The sequence below is a fragment of the Lethenteron reissneri genome, chromosome 28, assembly GCF_015708825.2.
Source record: "Lethenteron reissneri isolate LAM-NWPU_2019-01 chromosome 28, ASM1570882v1, whole genome shotgun sequence".
NCBI lineage: Eukaryota > Metazoa > Chordata > Hyperoartia > Petromyzontiformes > Petromyzontidae > Lethenteron > Lethenteron reissneri.
In genome coordinates this window covers 6,175,596-6,198,759 of record NC_083806.1, presented here as the reverse complement: position 1 = coordinate 6,198,759, position 23,164 = coordinate 6,175,596, and the positions used below count along the sequence as shown (strand labels likewise).

At 48.1% G+C, this 23,164-nt stretch overlaps 1 protein-coding gene across 1 annotated transcript in view; it reads left to right on the top strand.

Annotated features, from left to right (window-relative positions):
- LOC133348868 (somatomedin-B and thrombospondin type-1 domain-containing protein-like) overlaps window positions 1–22,481 on the top strand; it is a 38,684-nt gene extending 16,203 nt beyond the window's left edge. The window contains exons 2-5 of the mRNA XM_061561933.1: window positions 7,635–7,820; window positions 8,939–9,029; window positions 11,758–11,931; window positions 15,337–22,481. Coding sequence (XP_061417917.1) covers window positions 7,635–7,820; window positions 8,939–9,029; window positions 11,758–11,931; window positions 15,337–15,445 — 560 coding nt within the window. The 3' untranslated portion in view covers window positions 15,446–22,481. The remainder of the gene's footprint in view (window positions 1–7,634; window positions 7,821–8,938; window positions 9,030–11,757; window positions 11,932–15,336) is intronic.
- The last annotated feature ends 683 nt before the right edge of the window (window positions 22,482–23,164 follow it).

Genomic DNA, 23,164 nt, shown 5'->3' with positions numbered 1-23,164 from the left:
TACAGAATGACGATCCAAATGCCTCACTATAACAACTGTGCATCCACTATTGCTGTTCCAGCATAAATAGATTGAATGATTTTGTTATTATTGTAATTCCCGTCCCCCCCCCCCGTATCTCCTAGTGCCGGTGAATTGCTGCCAAATGTCTAAGCAACTCTTTGTGAAATGAAAAATGCCTTGAATAGGGAGCCGAGTGACTCACAGTGGTCAGGGACACTTCTTCTACTACTTCTGTACGGCGGGGACGTTGATCACAACGTATGTGTGCCCATGGCGAGGTGGGTGGGTGAGTCGGGGGGGGGGGGGCGGCACCCAAGGGTGGCCTCGTGAAATTTTCTGAAACTCTGCCGATTTGAATGATCGAAGCGGGCAGAGCACCGGGCCAGCACCGCTGAAATCCTGGGTTCGAATCCGGGTTTCATCCGCCGTCCTCCATGTACGACATTTCACGCCTACTTATTTCGTTATTGTCAGCGTCTTGTTTGTCTAAAGCAAAAAACGAAAGCTCACAATCATCTGGGTCCTCTTTTGTGGTGAACATCACGTTGAATCTGTCGTGTTTTGTATTGATTGTTGTGGTCACACTTTTGACCTGCCCCTTACTGGACGTCTGTGAGAAAGAGCTTCATAGCTCATCGGATTCTTCCAGTAGAAATACATATTCTGATTCAGAATTTGAGGCCAGTGACACGGAGTGGATACAAATTGTAGACCGCACTTCCCACCATGGGTCCTCCAACTCTCATCCACTCGGTCTCTCGCGCCTCTCTATGTAATGTGCTCTGAAGGAGGACCATTGCCCGAAACGTTACCCACTATATATTCCCTTTTCAAGGCCACAGTATTATTGAGGAATGCGGGTGGGTTTTTGTTTCTTGTGCTTGTTTCACCACTGCCAATGCAGCAGCATCGCTGGATAATCTGTTTGAATGCCTAATGAAAAACTATTTTATTTTTTTATTTTACCTGTTAAGGCCGACTGAGCTTTGCACCTGGCCACTAATGATTGCTCAACGAAGTGGCTTATCGCGTGTAAAGTTACAGCAGCCAAACACTCAACGCACGATGACTCTAAATGTGGTGGAAAAATCCGGCAAAAAATCCACGCGACCACGGGAGAGAGAGACGCAAACTCCATATCATACAGGCGTCGGGGTCTGGATCAAACCCACGACCTCCTGTACACCAGGCGAGGTAGTTAACGTCTCGCCACCGTGGCGCCTGCTATTGAAGGAGGGCCACTGCCCAAAACGTCTTTACGGCAGCGCTAATGAGACACGCGCGAGTTTGGGTTCGATTGCAGGTGGCTGAAATTGAGCATTTGAATTGAGGATCTCGGCGATCCTGGCTGAATGCTCTGCTCTGATCAGAGCCACCCGGTCACCTCCCAACTGGAGCGGCGTTTTTTTGTTTTTTACAACTCAAGCCAGCAGTGGTCTGCTGTGGTTCCGTCCTTGCGAGCCCACAATGATTTGCTCAAGAGTTAACGATTTATCTTGAGAGGATATTGTCAGGAATTTGTGGGGTGCACAAAAACTCCTCGCGGTTAAATCCGTGCTATAAGCGCACGCCTGGTCAATGTCTCTCTTTAGGAGAGAAAAAAAATTACGCGATTGTGCTATGTAATTGAGTAAAACGCATACGATACACATTGCACAAGGCAATTTAAGTTACTCCCGCCAGAAGAAATTCATCGGAATTTCTACGATTGCTTCTGCTTTGTCTCGCTGAGCAGGTCCCGTTTGCATTGTGTCTTTGTCACCTTTCCCCATCCCGTTGATACGGTTTGCACTGGCTAAGTAAATGTCATATCTGTAAACCATATGAATAAAGCATATTTGATTGTAAAAAAGACAAAGATCCCCCATACAACCTAATAGACTTTTGGGGCAAGTGCTGTTAGTGAGCACCTGTGAAGGCCGGATCGGTACACAAGGGAGTGAGTGGCCAGCACCATGCCCGGCCGCCTTTGTCTTCCTGGTGGCGATGTTTACACATCACGACAGGTACTAATTTGAGGCTGAGTGGACCTAGGGGATGCCCAGGACCGGTTCAAATAATCGTCACTGGTGTTGGCCGTGAGCGGGAATGGAACTTGGGTTGCTGGGTTCGTAGTGCTGTGCGCTAACCGCTACACCACCACTCCCCACATTGTCACACACATGCGCAATTTAATATTCATGCATCGCAAGTACAACCCAGCTGGTTGGTTCAGCCTATCAGCTCCCTCGGGTTGATAAAATAAGTACCGCTTCACATGGAAGTCAACAGTGGTTGTCCTATGTATGGACTCGTGCCCGCTATAGGAAACGTAATTTCCACCACTGACTCTCAATTCTCATTCTCACGTGCAAGAATTATAGTCGATTGACGAATCGATGCATTGTTACCCCACCTCAGTATATACCGGAAAGTTTAATATACCAGCACGTGACTTTGTGCAAATGAGTAGTTCATCTGTGTATATCTAATAATGCGTTTTAGCCTACCTGGCTAAGGCATACGAACTGAGACTTCGTCTCTCTGTCCAACTCTAAACATGTTACGTAACGGCAGATGTACGACTCTTGACAGCCGGTACACGACCGTGCTTCTGGCTGTTGGCCTCGTCTTGGCACGAGTGCCGCTGGCCGCTGTGAAGTGCTGTGGTGGCGAGATGATGTTCTCTCCTTCGCCTGGTCTGCAGGAAGTCGCGTGTGTGGGCTTCCATCCCGACCCTGACGAAGCCTGTATATTCGGAGTTTTCGTGTGTCCTCTCCCCGTGGTCGCGTAGGTTTCGCTACGGGTCCTCCGATTTTCCCCTCCACATTTTAGAAACGTGCGTTTTTAGATTATTTGGCCGCTATAAATTTCCACGTCAGCCACCAAGTTGAGCGGTCGCACCTCCGATTTTAGCACGGTTGGCCACGCTCGGTGCGAAAGTTCAATATACGTACATTTGTGGCAAGGTTACTTCTGAAAAAGAGCTAATACCTCGGCGTGCTTTACTGTGGTAAAAATAATAAATTACGTTTTTTAGTTTTCCCCGTGCCAAGCGGTGTCATGACGCTGGGAAACCGCAGGTGCCACGCGTAACACACGAGGCACGACTGCTGCGCTATGAGACACCATTGCAAGACGCTGATGTAATCCATCAGAGAAGTGGTCATTTGCCTGTGAGGAATAGCACTGAATGGCTCTGTTTATTTTTAAAGGTGGCGTTGAACGCAACTTGGCAATGTTTAAATATTATTTTTTTATAATAATAAAGGGAAGTTAAAGGCTGCAGCCCTGCAATTGCTTGTTCACATCACTGCTTGCAGAAGATCTTCCATTAGTGGGAGCTCACGAGGCCCTCTAACAAGGTACTGGCCTACTCTTCCACGCTAGCCATGCATCTTGGACTATGAGTGGTGTACTCGCTTATAAGTTACATGATGCACCATTGTTGCCAGCTGAAACTGTGAACGCACAGAATGATTGGACTGACGTGGCCGGGTGGTTCAGGGCTGAAGAACCCTGGGTTCGAATCCGTTTTGCGTCAGTCCCGTGATTTGCAAGTCTATTGAGTTGATGGTCTGAGCTTGGATCACGGAAAACACATTGCAATACATTTGTTTTTGTCCCCCCACTGAAGTTGGATAAATTCCATCTCTTGGAATAGTATTAATAATAAACATTAGCTTGCCATGTGACAAACCTTTATCTGTAGCAGGGCATGTATGAAATTGTGCCACAGCGTGTTGCTTAAACCAGTTCACTTGAAGGGATCCCTCGGAAGTAGTTCTGTACAAGCTGCCTCCTGTAGGCTCTTCTCTAAAATAAGGCGATCTAAACACAACGTGAATACAATTCCTGACCAACACAAAGCATACCGATACACCACGACCATGAAACGCACGCCGTTACCAACGCCGCACAGGCAGACTTGGAGGCGTGGCCATGTCGTGTCATCTCTCTGGGTATTGTGACGTTTGTCATCTGGGGGGGGGGGGGCTTGGGGCCGGAGGATGGTGGCGGGGAGAGCCGGGAGGGGGGTGGGACCGGTGGTTCCAATTTGAGGGGCTACCATACTCGAGGTGGTGTTGAGCACCGCTGGGCTAAGTGGATATTTTGTTTGGCTATAAAGTGGATGTCTGCTCATCGAAACTTCCAAAGAAGTGCTCCACCCCCCCCTCCCGAGCCGTCATAAATCTAACCCTGCGATGGCGCATGCCCGCTTTGAAGACTCTACACAATTCAAGAGGACATGTGGTTTTGTGTTTCACATAGCTCATGCATGCGTGCTATTTCGTAGCGACGAGAGAATTTCATAAACCATCTCAGCAGCATAACTCGGCTTTATCTTAGATGACAAGTTTGTTTGGTTCATTATAACGATTCTACAGACTGTGTGCAGTGTAAATCGTCGTGGTATCTTTTTGAAAAATAGCCTGAAATCGACTCCCGCTAAACATTTTCACATCGACTGTTATTACAACACGATAGCGTAGTTTATTCTCTTTTTTTACTTTGCTGTGGAAAAACGCCAGTCGTCAAAGTGCCTCTCACTTTTGCTTTAACGTTCGAGACAAGACGGCAGGAGTTGGTACGGTGGCCGACACGCGTGCCTCACGGCAAAAAAATGGGGGCCTGGGTTCGATTTTCGACTCGTGTGTGTGTGTGTGTGTGCCTGTGTGGAGTTCGTAATGTCCCTCCCCCCTTGTTCTGCATGGGTTTCCTCCCGAATTTTTTTATTTCTTCCTATAGTTAACCACCATCACGTACAATGCAACTGGTATTGGCCAAACCGCATCCAAATATTGAAAAATTACCTGTAAACTACATCATGGGGCCTCCTTTGCCAGTACCAAAATATAAATAATAATAGGGGTTTTTCCCTTTTTATCTGGGGACAAAAACTGCAACGTTTTGCAAGGATTCCTGTTTACATTAACCACAATACTTGCAGTCAGAATGCAAACAAAAAACAATTGCAAGTATTGTAATTGATGTTAACATGATTCCTTGCAAAAGGTTTCAGTTTTGTCGCCAACATTTCCCACCCCCGATTGCAAAAAACTTGGCAGGACCCTCCTGAAAAAGAGTCCTGAGACTGAGTGACGGCATTCCTGGCTTAAACACGCCGCTTTAAAGCAAGCAAAACCAAACGACAAAAAGCCTTCCGCCACAGAGAGGCGCACGACGTGAAAATCAAAGTCCTTTCCTGCTCCGATGACCGTTGAGACGGCGACCCGTCTCCCGCGTGCGTGCAGTCCCTGAGCCCAGCTGTGGGAATTCCACATTCCTACGGCAGCAGAAGAGTTTGTCCAGAGGCCACAATCCCCCTGTGTGTTTGTGAGTGCAATCGGAGCAAAGGACTCGAGGAAGCCCCCAAGCGCGCACCAAAAAAGAATCCCAGATTCAATCCAGCTGATGAGTGGGCCGTGTGATAAGTGAAATTTTTCGTGGCTGCGAGGGGAATGTGGGGGAGGTCACAAATCCCAGCTGTCCGCGAGGGTCACGGAGAACCGCCGTCGACTTGCGTTCGCTCTGTAAAATGTCCCGCGGCGCATAACTGAGCTGGAACGACTCGCAGTAAACAGCCTTGCTCCCAAGACAAAGGTCCCCTGTATAGCCTTCACGGACTTGTTGGGAAAGTGCTGTTAGCGAGCACCTAATGAAGGCTGGCATGGCACACGAGGGCTTGGGTGGCCAGCACCACACCTAGCTGCCTTTGTCTCCCTAAGTGGCGATGGTTACACATCGCACCAGGTACTCGTTTGAGGCCGAGTCGACCTAGTGGATGCCCAGGAGCCGGTTCAGATAATAATCATTACTGGTGTTGGCAGCCGTGAGCGAGAATCGAACTCGGGTTGCCAGGGTTTGTAGCGCAGGACTCTAACCGCTGCACCACCGCTCCCTAGATCCAAACAGAGACGCACGCACACTTGCCTTTTATGAGACTCTCTCGTGTGGCACGCTGGGAAAAAAGACGCACCGAGCCTCTACCCATTGCCCCAGGGGTTTTGTTTATCCTTTGCAAGGGGCATTCAATATCTCCACTCCCACCCATAATCTTACGATGGAAAAGGTGGTGTCAAAACAACGACGTGACGGGCTGGCATCGAATTCCTTCTGTCCACCATGCACACGCCGCGCTGCGGTCGGTGGAACGGCACGGACGCCGCGAGCCGGCAACACGTCGCGAACGTGTGCGCGGGGGAGCGTCCTTCGTAAACACCAGCCGAGGACGCGGGCCGGAATTTGACGAAAACGTGTCGACGAAAGTCAAACTTTTTTTGCGTTTTCATACAGGGCGGCCCGTTGGTAGACTCCTTCGCTGAAAATAAATCGGCAGAAGTTTTATCGGAAACGATAATTCACTTTCAAAGGGTTCTACACGGCACCTGTCAATCTCGGTACACGTGTGACATATTTCGTATCGCTCTGCCTCTCTGTAAACATCGGAAGGCCATGGCCTTCACAATCGGAGAGCCGCTGTGGCGAGATGTTAACTTCCTCTCCTAGTATGCAGGTGCTCGTGGGTTCGATCCCGAGCCTGCATATTTGGAGTTTGTATATTCTCGTGGTCGTGTGGATTTTTCTCCAGATCCTCCGGGTTTTCATTCCACGTTCAGAAACATGCCTTTTTAGAGTTTTTGGCTGATATAAATAAGCCAACTTCGTTGAGCTGTCATTTGTGGTCACACATTGCAATACACTTCTGAAAAAGAACAATAAAGCTCAAGTGGGCCTTACCTGGTAACACATTCCTGCGGAGGGACCTGGTAGGAACGTTGGGTTGCTCGGTCAATGGCCAGGGTCAACGGCGGCATAGTGTATTCCGCAAATATGGCCGACTGTGAGGGCGGGCACAAGCCGGCGTGAGTAGGTTAAACGTTGAGTTTTATAAGGGCACCATGGAGTGACCAGCCCCTCCCCTCTCCACCCAGCCCCACCCCTCCCATTTTTGGATGCACGATGGACGGACGAACACAATGATCCCCTGTGGGCTGGTGTAACCAGGAGGGTCCCACCAGTGTAAAACAAAAATTAAAGCAGCTTTTGAGAAGGGTCACACGAATTGTGTGGTGGACCTGTACATGGATTGCTGTGTAACTTGCCGACGGGTCGGGCACATTGAATAGCACCTTCTCAAACGTACATCGTGCGCCTGTGCCGATTCGTTGTTGGCAGCCGCTGGTGTTAATTCCTCATTCCCACGGTTGAGGCCAGCGTTTTACGTGGCGAGCGGCGCCTGGGGGAGAAAGACCAACGGCTGTTGTCTTCTTGTAAAGTGGTGCATATTTTGTCCATCCCGGAGGAATTCTGGGGCCAGAGTCAATCCCCAACGGAGATTTGAACTCGCAGGCTTCGCGTTGTGGTCGTGGATGAGTCAAATCGAAGTTTGGTTATTTTTATTTTATTGGCAAACAATGCTTTACAACAGCACGTGGTCATAAAATTGCAAATAAGTATTTTTTTTTTCAGTGACATAGCCCTACCCATGTAGCCGGAGTGCACTTGCCAACAACACATTTCTACCCAACAGCATTTAATTTAAGAAGCCTCACCCCCGCTGCAAAATCTAGCGAAAATAATTTCCATTTACATTGTCCGAGTTTGCCTCGTCTGTGTCCCCTGTTAACGTTGTCTCGTCTTGGTTGCAGCCACCGACTGCGCGGTGCTGAGCTGGGGCGCCTGGTCGCCTTGCAGCAGCGCGTGCGGCGTGGGCAGCCGGGAGCGCAGTCGCCAAGTGACGGTGCCTCCGCACAACGGAGGAGCCAAGTGTCCCCAACTGCGCCAGCGCCAGGGCTGCTACAGCCACTCGCTCCAGCTGTGCCAAGGAATACGAGGTGAACGGCACGGCATGTTGGCGAGAGACGGACACTCCAGTGGCGTAGCGTGATTTTGGCGCGAGTCCTGGTTCAAAGGACGAAAATGAAGGATCGCCTGTCTCGATTTCTCCAGCGCACAACTGGTTTGGGTAATGATTAAAATCATCGTGTGATTTTTTTTTTGGTAACTTACCCATTTTTATACATGTCGTGCTATATCGGCATTGTGTGGACTTGCAATGTGTGAAAAGGCGCTTCATAGCTCATCGGATTCCTTCAGTCTTAATATTCAGATTCCAATCGTGTCACGGGACAAATCATTTCCATCCGGATCTTTTGCAGAGCGGTGCGACCCATTCATTGTCTGACAGAGCGGCCCACTGAAGTAGATCTCGCAGAGCTACCTCGGATGCACACAGTAGGGAGCGGCACTTTCCCAACTGTCCTATCACAGAGAGTAACGTTCTTTCCATGACATTCAAAGCAATTTAAAAATAAATTCTCAGATCTGAAATTTTGTGACATTCGGCGCAGAACTCAATTTAATGTGATTTGGTTATTTTTGCGTGCCAAACTTGAGCATCTGGTTCAATCACAGGTGGCACAAACCTGGATTGGAACCCCGGATCTCGGCGGTGCCAGCTTGGTGCTCTGCCCTTGGGTCAGGGGTGGGGAACCTTTTTTCTGCCAAGGGCCATTTGGATATTTACAACATCATTCGCGGGCCATACAAAATTATCAACTTAAAAATGAGCCCGTTATATTTGGCCAAACATTTAATTAACTCGCCCCTAATGTGATGGCTGGAACTGCTTCTCTTTGGCGATGCGTGTGTGTTAGCTGGTATTGACTGATGTTGCTACTCGCAACTGCTTTTCCAGGTTTGCTCCTAGATTTATTGAATTTCGAGTCCCGCCTACGGTTGCCTTGGCAGGGCCAGACCAAATGATTTTGCGGGCCTTCTACGGCCCGCGGGCTGGATGTTCCCCACCCCTGCCTTAGAGCCACCCAGCTACCTCCCTTAGATAGCGATACAAACCAATAACAAACAGAAAATAAATTATTTTTTGTGTGCGTGTCGTAACATTTTGTGACTGTTGACGATGCGACCCGATACCATTTATCGTCGGGTGCAGAAGTGGCCCAGCTGCTGCCAAACTACTACACACGGAGCACAAACGACCCCTGGAAGAGGCCCCACATGATGAAAAATGAGCCCGCGACCAGGTGAGGATTCCGAGGTTTGGCCAAACGACGGCGATTCGTTTGTAACGCGTAAGTTAGCGGGGAGGACCATTGCACCACATGTGTGGTGACCTCTTGTGACCGCATTTGTATCAACTGCTCTTGCTACCATTCCGGCATCTCGAGTGATTTGTTTGAGCCACGTATCATGGTGGGGGGGGACCATGGGGTCGCAGTCCACTTCGAAGGTCGACCGCAAACTGAAGTGCCGACGTTCACCCTAAATTCGGACCTCCTGATCTCACAGCCCGTGACGATATCGCCCGATCCCATCGGACCCCCGGAGTTGATCCGATTTTTTAAATCCTTTATATTAAGTTCGCTTGCTTGCGCGCTTACGACCGTGCAAATCTTTCGGTCGTTTTTTAACCCACTTCCCGTGATCCAATCGAGCTGACATTTTGCACACAGACTCGTTGTGCGTGACAATTTATTTACTTTTTAGGAATTTTTTTTTTCATATTTAATTTAAAATACCAATGTGATAACAAGTAAACCCGTAAAAACAAAGTTTTTCACTCTAAATCCTTTATATGCGTGGCGGCTAGAGTTCTCTCGTCCTCTGGCTTGAGATGGCTGCAATCTATGGGTCAGATGATTGCATTGCACCATTAAGCAATTGGTAATTAAATATTTAATTTGTTTTCCCTAAACAAGTGTAAAATTTTGGAAAAAAAAATTTCACGAAAATTAATTGTCACACACAACGAGTCTGTGGAAAATGTCAGCTCGATTGGATCACGGGAAGTGGGTTAAAAAACGACCGAAAGATTTGCACGGTCGTAAGCAAGCAAGCAAGCGAACTTAATATAAAGGATTTAATAAGTATAACCCGTAAAAACAAAGTTTTTCACTATAAATCCTTTATATGCGTGGCAGCGAACTTAATATAAAGGATTAAAAAAATATATGCCTGTGGAGGACGCGGGGATCGATCCCGCGACCTTTGGCATGGGAAGCGAGGGCGCTACCAACTGCGCTACTCCGCCACGGCCTATGGAGGGGTTACGCCCTGGGCTCTTATACTGTGACGTTCAGCCAAAGTGATGAATGAGTTCTATTTGAATATATGTAAAATAAAAAAATTTTGCCTAAAAAGTATACAATTTTTGGGAATTTTTTTTCACGAACATTAATTGTCTGGGACAACGAGTCTGTGTGGAAAATGTCAGCTCGATTGGATCACGGGAAGTGGGTTAAAAAACGACCGAAAGATTTGCACGGTCGTAAGCAAGCAAGCACGCAAGCAAGCAAGCGAACTTAATATAAAGGATTTAAAAATGAAACTCTCTTACTCAAGAAAAACAGAAATGAATAATAAAATAAAACCGATGCCACGCATATAAAGGATTTATAGTGAAAAACTTTGTTTTTACGGGTTAATTTTTTAAGCCTGGATTAGAGCTTTGATAGACGGCCACCGAGCATTAGACTCGTGTAGAAGATGCTCTGGGCAGTCGGGGGCACTGCAGCAAATCCCATTGTTGCTGTCACCACCCACCCCACCACCACAACCGGCCACCACCTTCAGCCTATACTGTGCATTTTGGTGAAGCGTAGTCCGATGGTTCTCTCTGCCCGCATGGTGTAGGCAAGCCCTCCTCCAGCAGTGAATCGATGCACACAGGCTGCGCATGTGGCATTACCTCCTGCATGTACCCGAAATTCGCCAGATCTCAAAAGCTAAGCAGCAGGTTTGAGCCTGGTTATTTGATGGACGCGAGACTTAACCCGGTACTCGTCGCTGTTGTAGGCTCGAGTTGCGAGGGTGGTCCGGAGATCTGCAGTGAATGATTGGATTCTTGCATATTTCTGTGCATAAGACTGTGTGGTGGGTTTTCTCTGGGTGCTTTGGATTCTTCCTCCACAAAGCCACCTCGCGAATAGGGTCGGTCAAACCCAATTTAGGGCCACCATGAAAATGAGTCCTGCGACACTGTAAGGCTTTCTTGGCCAATGAACATCCGTGCCATTTATTACCATTATCTTCAGTTATTATTTAATCTAGCAAAGCCATGACGGCAGAGGATATAACGTGCTGCACTACGAACCTGACGATCAGAGTTGGATTCATGGGCACGGCTAACATCAGCGGCGAAATCTGTTCCGGTCCTGGGTGTCTTCTTCACCAACCCGCACTGACCAGCGTGGTGAAGTATGGCCAACGAATTCCACTTTCTACACGGCATGAGGGAGGCCTTCATCAGTGGTGTATTGACCACGGGGTACGAGTGGAGGATGGCGTTTGCATTGTAGGCGACCCCACTTTTTTCAAAAGCGAAATTGCCGGCGCGTCTAGTGAAACACGCGAGCAAACGCCACCGCTCGCGAGCCCCGCACTGAATTCGCGAGGCCAGTGTGCGCGCCGTTGGCCACTGCTCCCGCGGTATCGCCAACAAATTGCTGCCACGATTACACATCGGGCCAGAAGGCCGATAATTTGAGCTGTCGACGCACGTTGAAAGTCCAGTGCGCCGACCATTACACCGCAGGACCACCCGCGTACGAGACCACAACGCACCTGCCGTACTGCCACATACCGGGCTTGAACTCAAAGATCACGAGTGACGTGCCTGCGTGCATGATTGCCCCCCACCCCGCCCCCCCCCCCCACTGAGTTGGTCCGTAACCTACTTGCTGTATTGCCACATACTGACCGGACTCAAATATCACAACTGATGTGACTGCCCACCCCTCCCCCCCCCCCCAGCTCGTGCGTGTTCTTCCGCGTGGACGACGCGTCGTCGTCGTGTTCCAGCCGGAGCGCCGCGGCTCCGTGGCTCCGTCTCCTGCAGGCCGGGCGCAGGGTGTGCGTCGAGTGCCAGGCCGAGGCGGTCAGGCGGGGCGAAGGCCGCTGCTCGGGGGACGGCGTGAAGGGCACCAGGTGGGCCTGGCGGGGGGGGGGGGGGTGGGAGGCTGGCTTGTGTGGGCCCTGTGACACGGTCACGGTGGTGGTGGTGGTGGTTGTGGCGGGGAGTGGTGGCCGCAGCGGATAGTGCGCCGTGCTACGAACCCGGTGGCCCCCGAGTTAGATTCCCACTCATGGCCAACATCGGTGACGAATATCGGAACCGGTCTAGGCCTCCCCTAGGTCAACTTGGCCCGCAAATTTAGTACCTGGTGCGGTGTGTAAACATTGCCACTGGGGAGACAAAGGCGGCCGGGCGTGGTGCTGGCCACCCACCCCCTCGTGTGCCGTGCCGGCCTTCATTTGTACTCGCTAACTGCACTTGTCTTCCTCAAGCTGAGGTTGTGTAGAGAGATCAAGTTGAGGCAGTGTCATTTTCACGATTGGTTCAACTGATCGGTATTTACGGCCGAGTTATGTTTTTTTTACACATTATAAGCACCCAGTAAGGCTTAAAGTTCGAATACTGTAAATGTTAGCAACTGTGGGGGGTGGTGGTGCAGTGGTATGCTCACTGGCGCTATGCACCCAGCAACCCCCAGTTCAATTCCCAGCCATGGCTGACATCTTGACCGGTCCTGGTCCCGCACCAAATTTACCTCCCTGCACGGACCATGAAGGTGGAGTCTGTCGATATAATCCAATTACTCTTTGGTTCTTTCGGCAAAGTCGCGTAGAAAGAGAAAATAAAATAAATAAATAATAGCGTACGACGTTTCGATTGCAACACAAGCAATCGTCATCAGGCACAAATGAAAGCTAAAAAAAACCTAGTGAACTTAGAAATATCATGCAAACAACACAGAGAGTCGGTTAACATAACAGTCAACACCCTACCTGGTTAACTGTTATGTTAGCCGACTCTGTGTTGTATTGCATTATATTTCTAAGTTTACTAGGTTTGTTTTAGCTTTCATTTGTACCTGATGATGATTGCTTGTGTTGCAATCGAAACGTCGTATGCTTTTATTTAATTTATCATTTTCTCTTTCTATGTGACTTTATCGAAAGAACCAAAGAGTAATCCCTGCAGTCACGAAAGCCCCAAATCAAGTTTGTAATCCAATTGGTCGCTTTGGGTTGGTGAATGGGCAACCCGGAGTTTGGGTTTTCACAGTGGCTCAGACTTAAAGTGTCGCGCAATGAGTGAAGATATAAAGTGTAATGCTTAGGGGATCGTACCAATTTTGGAATGGAGGAGTTCATCGAATGAAGCACGACAAATTTGTCTCTTGTTGAAATATGTTTTCGCTAAAATAATGTGGGGGGCAAGCTTAGAGTTCACGCGGAATGCTAAGGAAATCGATGCAGTGGAATGATAATGCTTGTTATTTGGTAGTTGGGGTATTTATGTTGCCGTAAAATGGTTTCGCTGCAGTAACAGCTGGTGCTGTAAATACATTTTCACACTTGGGGGGGGGGGATATTGATGCAAAAAATTCCTAAACAAAGCGGACTGCTCGCATTCAAGCGATGTGAAAATATTGTCGCGTTTTTTTCAGTTGTTGATGCCAATGTAGCTGTTAAACTGACATTAGCTTTGATTTAACCTCAATTTATTTTCTTTTTAAGCTGGCCAAATTGTCATCTAATTCGCTGTCATCGATACGAACCATGCTCTATCCACTGACGGATGACGGCCCACCCATGCCGACGTCGTCCCTAGCGGTCCTGCGAAGCAACAATCCATCTCGCTCCTGCCCACGACTTGTTCTTATCCCTCCATCTCCGCAGAGGTTGCCCTCTTGGGCACTCTTTCTTTAACGGCCATTCCATCACCAGTTTTGCCGATCGGCCAGTCGTCCCTTCCTGCAAATGTGTCCTGCTGGAGCCCACTTTCTTTGCTTAACGATCAATACGATGCCTCCTAATTTTCATTTGCTCCCGAATCCGTGTGTTCCTTTTCCCATCTCTCGGTCTCATTCCACGTACTCCACCTCTCCTCGTGTATTTGCGCACTTTTAAACTTTTGTTCCATGCACTGGACTCTGGCCTCCTCGCTCCAAATATCCACTTCTCCACCACTGGCAGTCGTTATTTTAGCCACCATGTGCTCTCCACCCCTCTGGAACTTTCTCTCCAGGGCGCCACAGATGCTATCGATCTCGCCTGATATAGAGGAGGTTGTGGGTTCGATCCCAACCCTAACGCCTGTATTTGCAGTTTGCTTGTTCTTTCCGTGGTCACGTATATTTTTCTCCGGGTCCTCCGGATTTTCCACTCCACATTTGGAATCGACACTAGTTTAGAGTATTTGGCCACTATAAATGACCACGTGATGATAAGCCACTTCGTTGAGCTGTATTCGTGGCCACGTCGCTTCTGACAAAGAGCTGTGTGGCTCGCTGGGCCTTACCTCTGTAAAATAAAATTAGTTAAAGAGGTGAAGCTTTTGTTACATTTTGAGTCCACGCATCTCATTCTGAACCGTGTCACCACAGGTATTCATATTCTTAGGTTTTTTCGGTAAAGTCACGTAGAAAAAAAAATGTTAATTAATAAAAGTAAAAATAATAATAATAAAAATTAATAAAACTAAAATAAAAATAAAATATTTTATTTTTATTTTACTTTTATTAATTTATGAAATAAAAATAAAATATTTTTATAAAATAAAAATAAAATATTAAATTTTTATTTTACTTTTATTAATTTTAACAAAAGTAAAATAAAAATGAAATATTTAATTTTTCATTTAACTTTAATTAAAATTTTTTTTTACTTTTATTAATTTAAATTTTTTTAATCTATGTGACTTTACCGAAAAAACCTAAGAATATCAATCCTTGCAGTCACGAAAGCTTCAAATCTAGAATCACCACAGGTACCAATGCGTTAGATTATGTCCTCGCTACACGAGCACACGAGCCCCCCCTCACCTCTATGGAATGCTCTCCCCAGGCAACTCTGCCTACCCCCCCCCCCTGCCCCCCCTTTGTTCAAGTCTCAGCCCAAAGCCTTCCTCTTCACCCCATGCTTTCAGGGACCCCACCCCCCCTTAATTGTTTCCCTTCCCTGCTCCCTTTGCACGGTCCCCACCCGTTCTCTCCCGTTTCCCCCCGTGCATTTCTGCACTCCGGGGCATGCGTACGTTTGTTGTGCTACGGATGCATTATGAATGCTAAGTTGTTTTTGTTATTGTTGTTGATGCAGATATTGATAGTAAATGTCAGCCACTGCCCCCCCCTCCCACTTCCCAATTAAAACAAACAACACGAGTGCTCGCGATGGCTCACGTTCGCGGTGGTTGTTGTTGTCGTTGTTGTTGGTGTCTCTTGCGTGTGACGAGGACGTTTTGGGTGGCTGCGCGAGTGCTCACGCTCGCTCACGTTCGCTCACGTTCCCGATGGTTGTTGTTGTTGTCGTTGCGTGCGACCCCAGGACGTTCTGGGCGGCCGTGTCGGTGCCCGGCTGCCGGGGTTCGTGGCTGCGCGAGCAACACCACAACGACTGCCGCTGCCCCCCACACTCATCGCTGCTCTTCGTATAGCGGCGATGCACGCACGCATCCACGCAGAGTTCACCACCCTCGTCGGAATCCGTGACAAAAATATTTGTCGGTGAAGTGTTTTTTTTTACAAATTTATTTTCCGTTCGCTGGTGGCTGCAAATGGCCGAAAATCATCAAGCGTGACGATGACTCCGACTGTCCAATGAACACCAAAGCTTGACCTGACTTATGACGAGACAGAATCAACTCGTTTTATTGAAGGAAAAGACTGGGATGTGTTCAAAACTGTAGTGCACGGAGGAAGACCAACAATGTTAATTTGTCATGCAAGTAGAAAACCACGAACGGAGTTCACCGATTGGCTAACATTCTACTGAGGGGGGGTGCAAAATTCTGCGTCCCTCACCAACAGAATTAAGTGTGAACTAAATGTCTTGCTTCTGGAGTTCAGTTGACGAGACTGAGAGAATGACTCTGAAATCCACAGACGAGGACTGGACTCGGGACTCCGCAGGTTGCCGTTGACGAGACAGAGACTGTGACTGAAATTAAAACTGAATTAACCTTGCGGCCGCATCCTTGGGACGTCGCTCTCGTCTGAGTAATGTCGACGTCCGGTCCTGTGCTTCTCTCATTGTATTATTTGAGTTAGATTTTTTTTTTCCTCCATGACGGTAGTTCTTGCGGTAGCTATTTATTGCGCGGGCGTCCGTGCTCCGACCCTTGCGTTGTGATGCTGTAAATTCCCAACCTTCCTAACAATTTCGGGGGGCGGGGGGGGATTGCAATTTTAATTGCATGTCTGACGTTTCCCTCCACGTCCTGGGGTTTCCAGAATTGAATTCACTTCCTGGAGAAGCTGCCGGCACGTGGTGCAGACCGTCACACACAAGTGCCGGAACGACGCGCGGGACATCCCGCAAACGCATCGGAGATCTTCCATGATGCAGGTTTATTTTGGGTTGGATCGTGTAAAATATATAAATGTGTCGTTAAACCCGCCACCACCCGGAAGCAGTGACGTCATCACATCTACCCCGCTATTTAAGGGAAGAAACAGGAGGATTTCTCCACAAATCTGGCTGTCGCGTGATGAAGCTAATTGTATTCTACATTTGAAGTTTTCGTGACTGCAAGGATCCATACTCTTTGTTTTTTTCGGTAAAGTCACGTAGGTGAAAATAAAATAAAGTAACTAAATTAAATCACGACGTTTCGGACGCAACACAAGCATCCGTCATCAGATGCGACTGCTCCAGCAAAATTACTGTAGCGTCTGAAGACAGCTATTTAGAGACACCTGTTTTATATAGGGTACTGGGGGGGGGGGCATCTCTTGAGGAAGGTTAGCGTCTCGATAAGCTGTGACTTATTTTTCGATTGAAAGCTTTCGTGACTGCAGGGACTCATCTTCCTGGTTCTTTCGGTAAAGTCACGTAGAAGGGAAGAAATAAAACATAATAAAATAAAATAATATTATATTATTATGTTTTATTTTTATTGTTTTATTACTTCCCTGTGACTTATTGTCACGTTGTCTGTTAAAAACTCTAATTGTAATTACTGGTGAAACTTGTGGCGGGGACGACTTCTTGTCTTTTTTTTTCCGGGCCACTTTATTCACGATGTCAACATTACAGCGCTTGTCTCGCTCGGCACGCCGAGATTCCGCCGCGCGCCGCTCGTTCGCTCTCTCACTCGCCCACTCCCGGCCTCACTCTCTGCGATCCTTCGGCCCTTCGGCTGCCGCGTCTCGCTGTCTCGGCGTGCCGACACCACGGCAGCCGCGGCGCTTAAGCGTGCCGACGTACGGACTGCGCTCACGTCCTTAGTGCCTCTACCCTGAGCCTGTACGAGTCCACACAGGGATACTCTAGCCAGCCGCTGCTGGTCCGGCTTCAACAATTGTCTTCTGTCTTCAGCCCATTCCCCTCCGAACTCGTTCGCTCGTCTCTTATTTCACCTACGTGACTTTACCGAAAAAACCCAAGAATATGAATCCTTGCAGTCACGAAAGCTTCAAATCTAGAATCTTATATAGGCCTCGCGACCCTTCCAGAACATCCTGTCCGGAAGATTCTTCTGTGTGATTGACAGGTACCGGTCCCTTCAATTCCGGTCCATCTCCTACTTGAATCGCACCAATGGTCTTCCCCGCACGTGGCCACTCCTGACGTTCCCCCAGCCGTGTCGCGGTGCCGTGCCCGTGGCGACTCTTGCCCAGAGGTCGCAAATGGGTTTTGATTCCTTATCCGTACCTGGCCGCACCAGGGTCGCAAATGGGTACCCGTACCCTACCCGAAATGAGTGACAAACGGTTACTCACCAGTGACTCACGGCCTACCCGTACCCGGCCGCACCAGGGTCGGGTATCGGGTAGGGTACGGGTATCGGGTACCCGATTGCGACCTCTGCTCTCGCCCACTGCCTTCTCCTGGCAGCCGAGGGCGGACACGCGGCCGTGATAAACACGCGCGCGTTGCGCCACCACTACACAGAGTAACAAGTTGGCACGTTCTGTTGACGTGACAAACATTACGACTTGGCTGTGTCGGATGGTGGCGGGTTTAATGACATATTTTTACGCGATCTAACCCCCCAAAACAAAACTGTTATGCATGATATTTGTCGCGAAAGCCTACGTGTTTAAATCCGAGATCTTGATTCATTGGAATTTTGGCCGAATCCTGAATGGTCTCGCGACAAGATGATGGATGTTGGACGCAAACGCAAGGCAACCGTGCGATTTTTGTATTTAAACGAGGAGTTTACGGCAGTGACATCGTGATATTTAAACATAGGCAGTGGCCTCGTATATATATATGTAAACGACAAAAATGGCCAATGCATTAATATACAGCATGCGCGCTACATACAAACTGTACTCAAATGTTATGTTATTGTTTTTCCTTACGTCGCTATTCCGATTTGTGTTTTGTCATGAGCCGTCAAGTCGCTTGAATCGGAAGATCTGCAAGTGCCGCCATCCTGTGGCAGAGAAAGGGACCTCGACGATGACTCGGCTTTTATGAAGCGTTTCCGAAGCCTCTTCAATCGGGATGTTTGGCCACGCTCCGGGCACACGCCGTTTCTCATATGCAGTGCAGAGGGGTGTGTTCGTAGCATGCCAATAAAAGCAGCGTTGGAAGTCCTCCACGGTTGGGAGTTTCGCCAAATCTAATTGAAGAATCCCTTTTGAAATATCTTGCGAAATAGGTGGAGACTGCCATCTCTTCCTACAGCTTTGGGAATCTGGTCTCATCATGGGTGGTCGAAATTTGAATTCGAACCCAAACACATCAGCGGTGTCGGGGGGGGGGGGCTCGGTGTCACCCAGCCACGTCGTGCACAACCATCTCGTGCGCAACGTGGCTAGTCGCTCCTGAGACGAGTGTACACATTGTACGAAGTCGCACATTTGTAATTGTATGCTAGCCACCATTGGAACCACCATTGTATGCTAGCCACTTATCTTAAGTGAATCGTGCACAATTGTGCAAATTTTTGTTGTTGTAAAGTCATGATATTGTTTTTTTTACCATTTAGAAATGCAGTATTTAAATGTTTATTTACACCGTGTATAAGTTTAACACACAGCTTTGAAAGGTTGGTGACTCCATCATTTGTCCCGTCACCACAGGGAAGGGATCGGGGGGGTGGGGGCTGCTAATGAATTCACTATCCAGAACCACAATGCCTTCAACATCACACATGAATACTGCAGTGGCATTTCAGACTTGTCATCAATGGCTCGTGTGTGTTTTGTTTAATCTACTTCTGGACGGTGGGTGAAGACGAGGAGCCATAGACCAGAGGTCGCAATCGAGTACCCGGTACCCGGCTGGGTACGGGTAGCTGTTTTCGACCCTGGTGCGGCCGGGTACGGGTACAGGTAGGCCGTGAGTCACTGGTGAGTAGCCGTTTGTCACTCATTTCGGGTAGGGTACGGGTAGGGAACGGCTACCCTGGTGCGGCCGGGTACGGGTAAGGAATCAAAACCCGTTTGCGACCTCTGCCATAGACAGGGTAGCACAGCACAGCGATGGGTTATGCGGCACTGCCCTCTGCTGGCCGCAAGTTGCGTAAGTCAACGGTCATCAGAGCGACTCGTCAACCACTCGGCGTGTCACCCACTTGACGACGTCTGGCCATTCACTTTGGTCAACGGGCGCTTAATTTCAGCCGGGACAGTCCGGAGGTGCTGCTCCGAGACTTATTTTGGCACCTCACCTCTCCCCCCCCCTCCCCCATCCTCCTGGCCTCTCTCTACGTGCACAGTCGACTCAAGGATCGCAGCGTCTGCTTGCGAGTGGGATAAATAACGTCTTTCATCTTAAAGTCATGATCCTTGATCCGGGACGTGCATTTCTCCACGTGGGCATGAAGGTGTACGTGAAGAATGTCCCCTTCCACATTCGTAGGAGCCATTTTCCCGGGACATGCATTTCTACATGTAGGCAAAAAGGTTTACGTGAAGAATGTCCCCTTCCATAAATTCGTAGGAGCCATTTTCCCGGGACATGCATTTCTACATTGGGGCAAAAATGTTTATGAGAAGAATGTCCCCTTCCACAAATTCGTAGGAGCCATTTCACCCGTGAAAGGAGTCGTGAAAAAGTGGTCCTCCTTCAGGGGCAGCAATGACTGCAGCAGTCTTAATGTACAAGTGCTGGATCACTCTTCGTCCTTTGGTTGGAGTGTGTCACCGCATGACTGCAGCCTCTTGAAGTCCCCCCCCCCCTCGTGTGCCACAGTGCTGCTGCTGCTCGCTGCCGTCTGTTAAAGTGCAGCAGCAGCAGCGAGAAGACGAAATTCCCTGCGTGGGGCAGCTGCAGATGCAGGCCGCCAAAGCTGCTTGTAGATGATGCTGCCGCTTTGTCCACGATCCGTCGTTCCGTCAGCCGCAGCCTCCGATCCTTCTTTCTTCCTCACCATCCTCCCTCATCCTCCTTCCCAATCAAGGTCCAGGATTGGTGGCTGGGATGACATCATCATGTCTTCCTCCTCCTGATCTCTGCAACTGCAGCCCTTAACTCGCTTACCATCTTTTCGATCACATCTCAAGATGGCCTTTCAGTTGATGATGTGTTGTCGCCCTTCTCTGTTTTGGTCATGGCATTTCCGTTGTTGGATGGTTCTATTGGTGATGTAACCACCTTTTAAAATAGTCCCTGCGAGTCACTCACGTGGGAATGCATAGAATTGATAATGGGGGTATCCATATTCTTGGTTCTTTCGGTAAAACTAAGTAGATAGAAAACCCCAAAAATGTATAACAAAAATAATAAATTCAAAATAATAAAAGCAGAAACCACAAAAAATAACATAGTAAAATAAAAGTTAAACTAAAAATAAATTGAAAATAAAAGCAAGAAACTCACGTTTCGATCGCAACACAAGCGGTCTTCATCATTTTAATTTAAAATTTTGGTTTTCTATCTACGTGACTTTACCGAAAGAACCAAGAATATGAATTCCTGCCGTCACGAAAGTTTTAAGTCAATGGGGGTATCCACTACCGGTTGGGTTGTTCACATTATGCATGCACATCGTTCCTGTGCATCCTGCCTAAGTTTGTGTGGACAGAAATCGCAGTTTCTTGTTGTCTGCTCACAGTTTATCGCCATCGGTGTGCAGTTAAACAGTCGTGTTACTTACTAGCAGGAAGTACCCGTCTTTGCCCGGGGTAAAAATATGTTACGAAACTTGTATTCTCTTAAAAACACAACATATGCATACACAACTACTAAGTTTTTGTGAGAGCCCAGCGTTACTTATAACAATAGGGGTTACCCCTTTTTTTGGCAGTAATACAATAGTTAAGATGTTAAAACGCAACTGAAATGAGGAATCATGTCACTGCATTCACCGCATATACTTCTGGTCAACATGCAAACACCATGCTCTGGTAGTATATGATAATGCATTGTCTTTGAAACTGATTGGTCCACACCAGAGACAGCTTTCTTTAGTGCCTAGTCACAAACGGTGTTGGAGCAGAGGAAAACGCCAAAAGGCGTTATAGAAAGGGTATGAAACCTGATATTGATATACTAGCAAGGGGAGGTCCTGTGAAGTGTATTAACCTGATGATTCGCTTCCACTAAGCCTGCAGCTACCCTGTAGCTACCCTGTAGCTAGCCTATGTGCAACTGACGGCGTGCAGTCGTAACCAGTGTCATCTCTGGGGGAGAGACAAAGGCGGCTGGGCAGACGACAACCACCCACTCTGTGTGGAACATTGCTGGCCTCCATAGGCGCTGTTACTGCTCGCCACTAATAGCCACTTGCCCCTACAGTCTGTTAGAGGCTACACGTGGGATCTTTGTCTGTGTAGGTGCTGCTACTCGCTACTAACAACACTTGCCTCTACAGCCTGCTAGAGGCTACACGGGAGCTTTGTCTTGTGTGTATGTGAACGTGGGGAGCGGTGGTGTAGTGGTTAGCGCTACGCTGCGCTACGAACCCGGCGACCCGAGTTCGATTCCCGGTCACGGCCGGCACCGGTGACGATTATCTGAACCGGCCCTGGGCCTCCCCTAGGTAGACTCGGCCTTAAATCAACACCTGGTGCGGGGAGACAAAGGCGGCCCGGCGTGGGGCTGGCCACCCACAATTAACCACGTGACGGGTGTACAAGTCCGGTTAATCAATAACCCTGCCAGCCACCCACAGGCCCAACTCAGTCATCGCATGCTGGTGTACACACGTGCATGGATGTACTGGACAGCACGTAAGGACTTTCACAGGACCACACTTTACTCCCTTGCTGCACGAGGAAATTATTGAATGAGTGGCCCATTCATAATGTGCCACACCTGCCGAAACAACTGGTAGAATAATACAGGGAGTGTGATGGATGGGTGTATAGCCTGCACTCCTCTTGTTAGTGCCTTACTCCGTTGATCCCCTTACAGTAAAATGTACTCCCGAAACAGCCCCTTATTGGCAGCGTTGCGGAAAAATATTGAAGATAAAATTGAACCACCTCCGGTGAACACGTGACTGGATGTACTGGTTGTATTACTGTGTTGTGAAACGGTTGTTGCAATTAAAGTTTTAATTTAGCACCGTATGAACGACATCGCGCCTTTTGTGTGTGAAGTGAACGAATTTATGACACTAGTCCATAAAGCCTGTCTTCGCCAGGAAAAAAAGTTTTCAATACATTTATATCATTGAACCTGATATTATTTTTGACAAATTTTTATCTCCGATCAGACACTAACTGCTCCAAAAATGTGTAATTTTTTCACGACATTGTGTTCTTGATTCAAGTATTTAAAGACGTACCCATTGGAAGCCGCTCATTTTAAATGTTCCATTTTTTTATTAGAAAGAACAAAAAATAATGAACTTAATACTCTGAGGGGGAGCTCCCATCTTTTACCGTTTTCGAATGATTAAAATGTGAACATCATAAAACGCGTATTTTTGCCGTTCAAAACAGCTTGAATCCGAAATATCTCAAACAATAGAAGATAAATCAGTGGTTCTCGCTTTAATTTTATTTGCTGTTTATTGCTCTCTCAAACGAAAAAACCCACAATCTTACATTTGAACGGTTTCTGAGTGACACTACGCACAAACGTGTTAATGGGGCACTTACAATCGAGACTTGGGGGCCTTAAAATGAAAAATCTCGGATTTTCAGATTTTTCCTGTTTGTCAGCTTTCTACCATGTCGGTAAGTGCCCTCGAGGTTTTTGAGACCTACAGATTAAGGTATTTATTTTTAGAAATAATATGACATTTTGT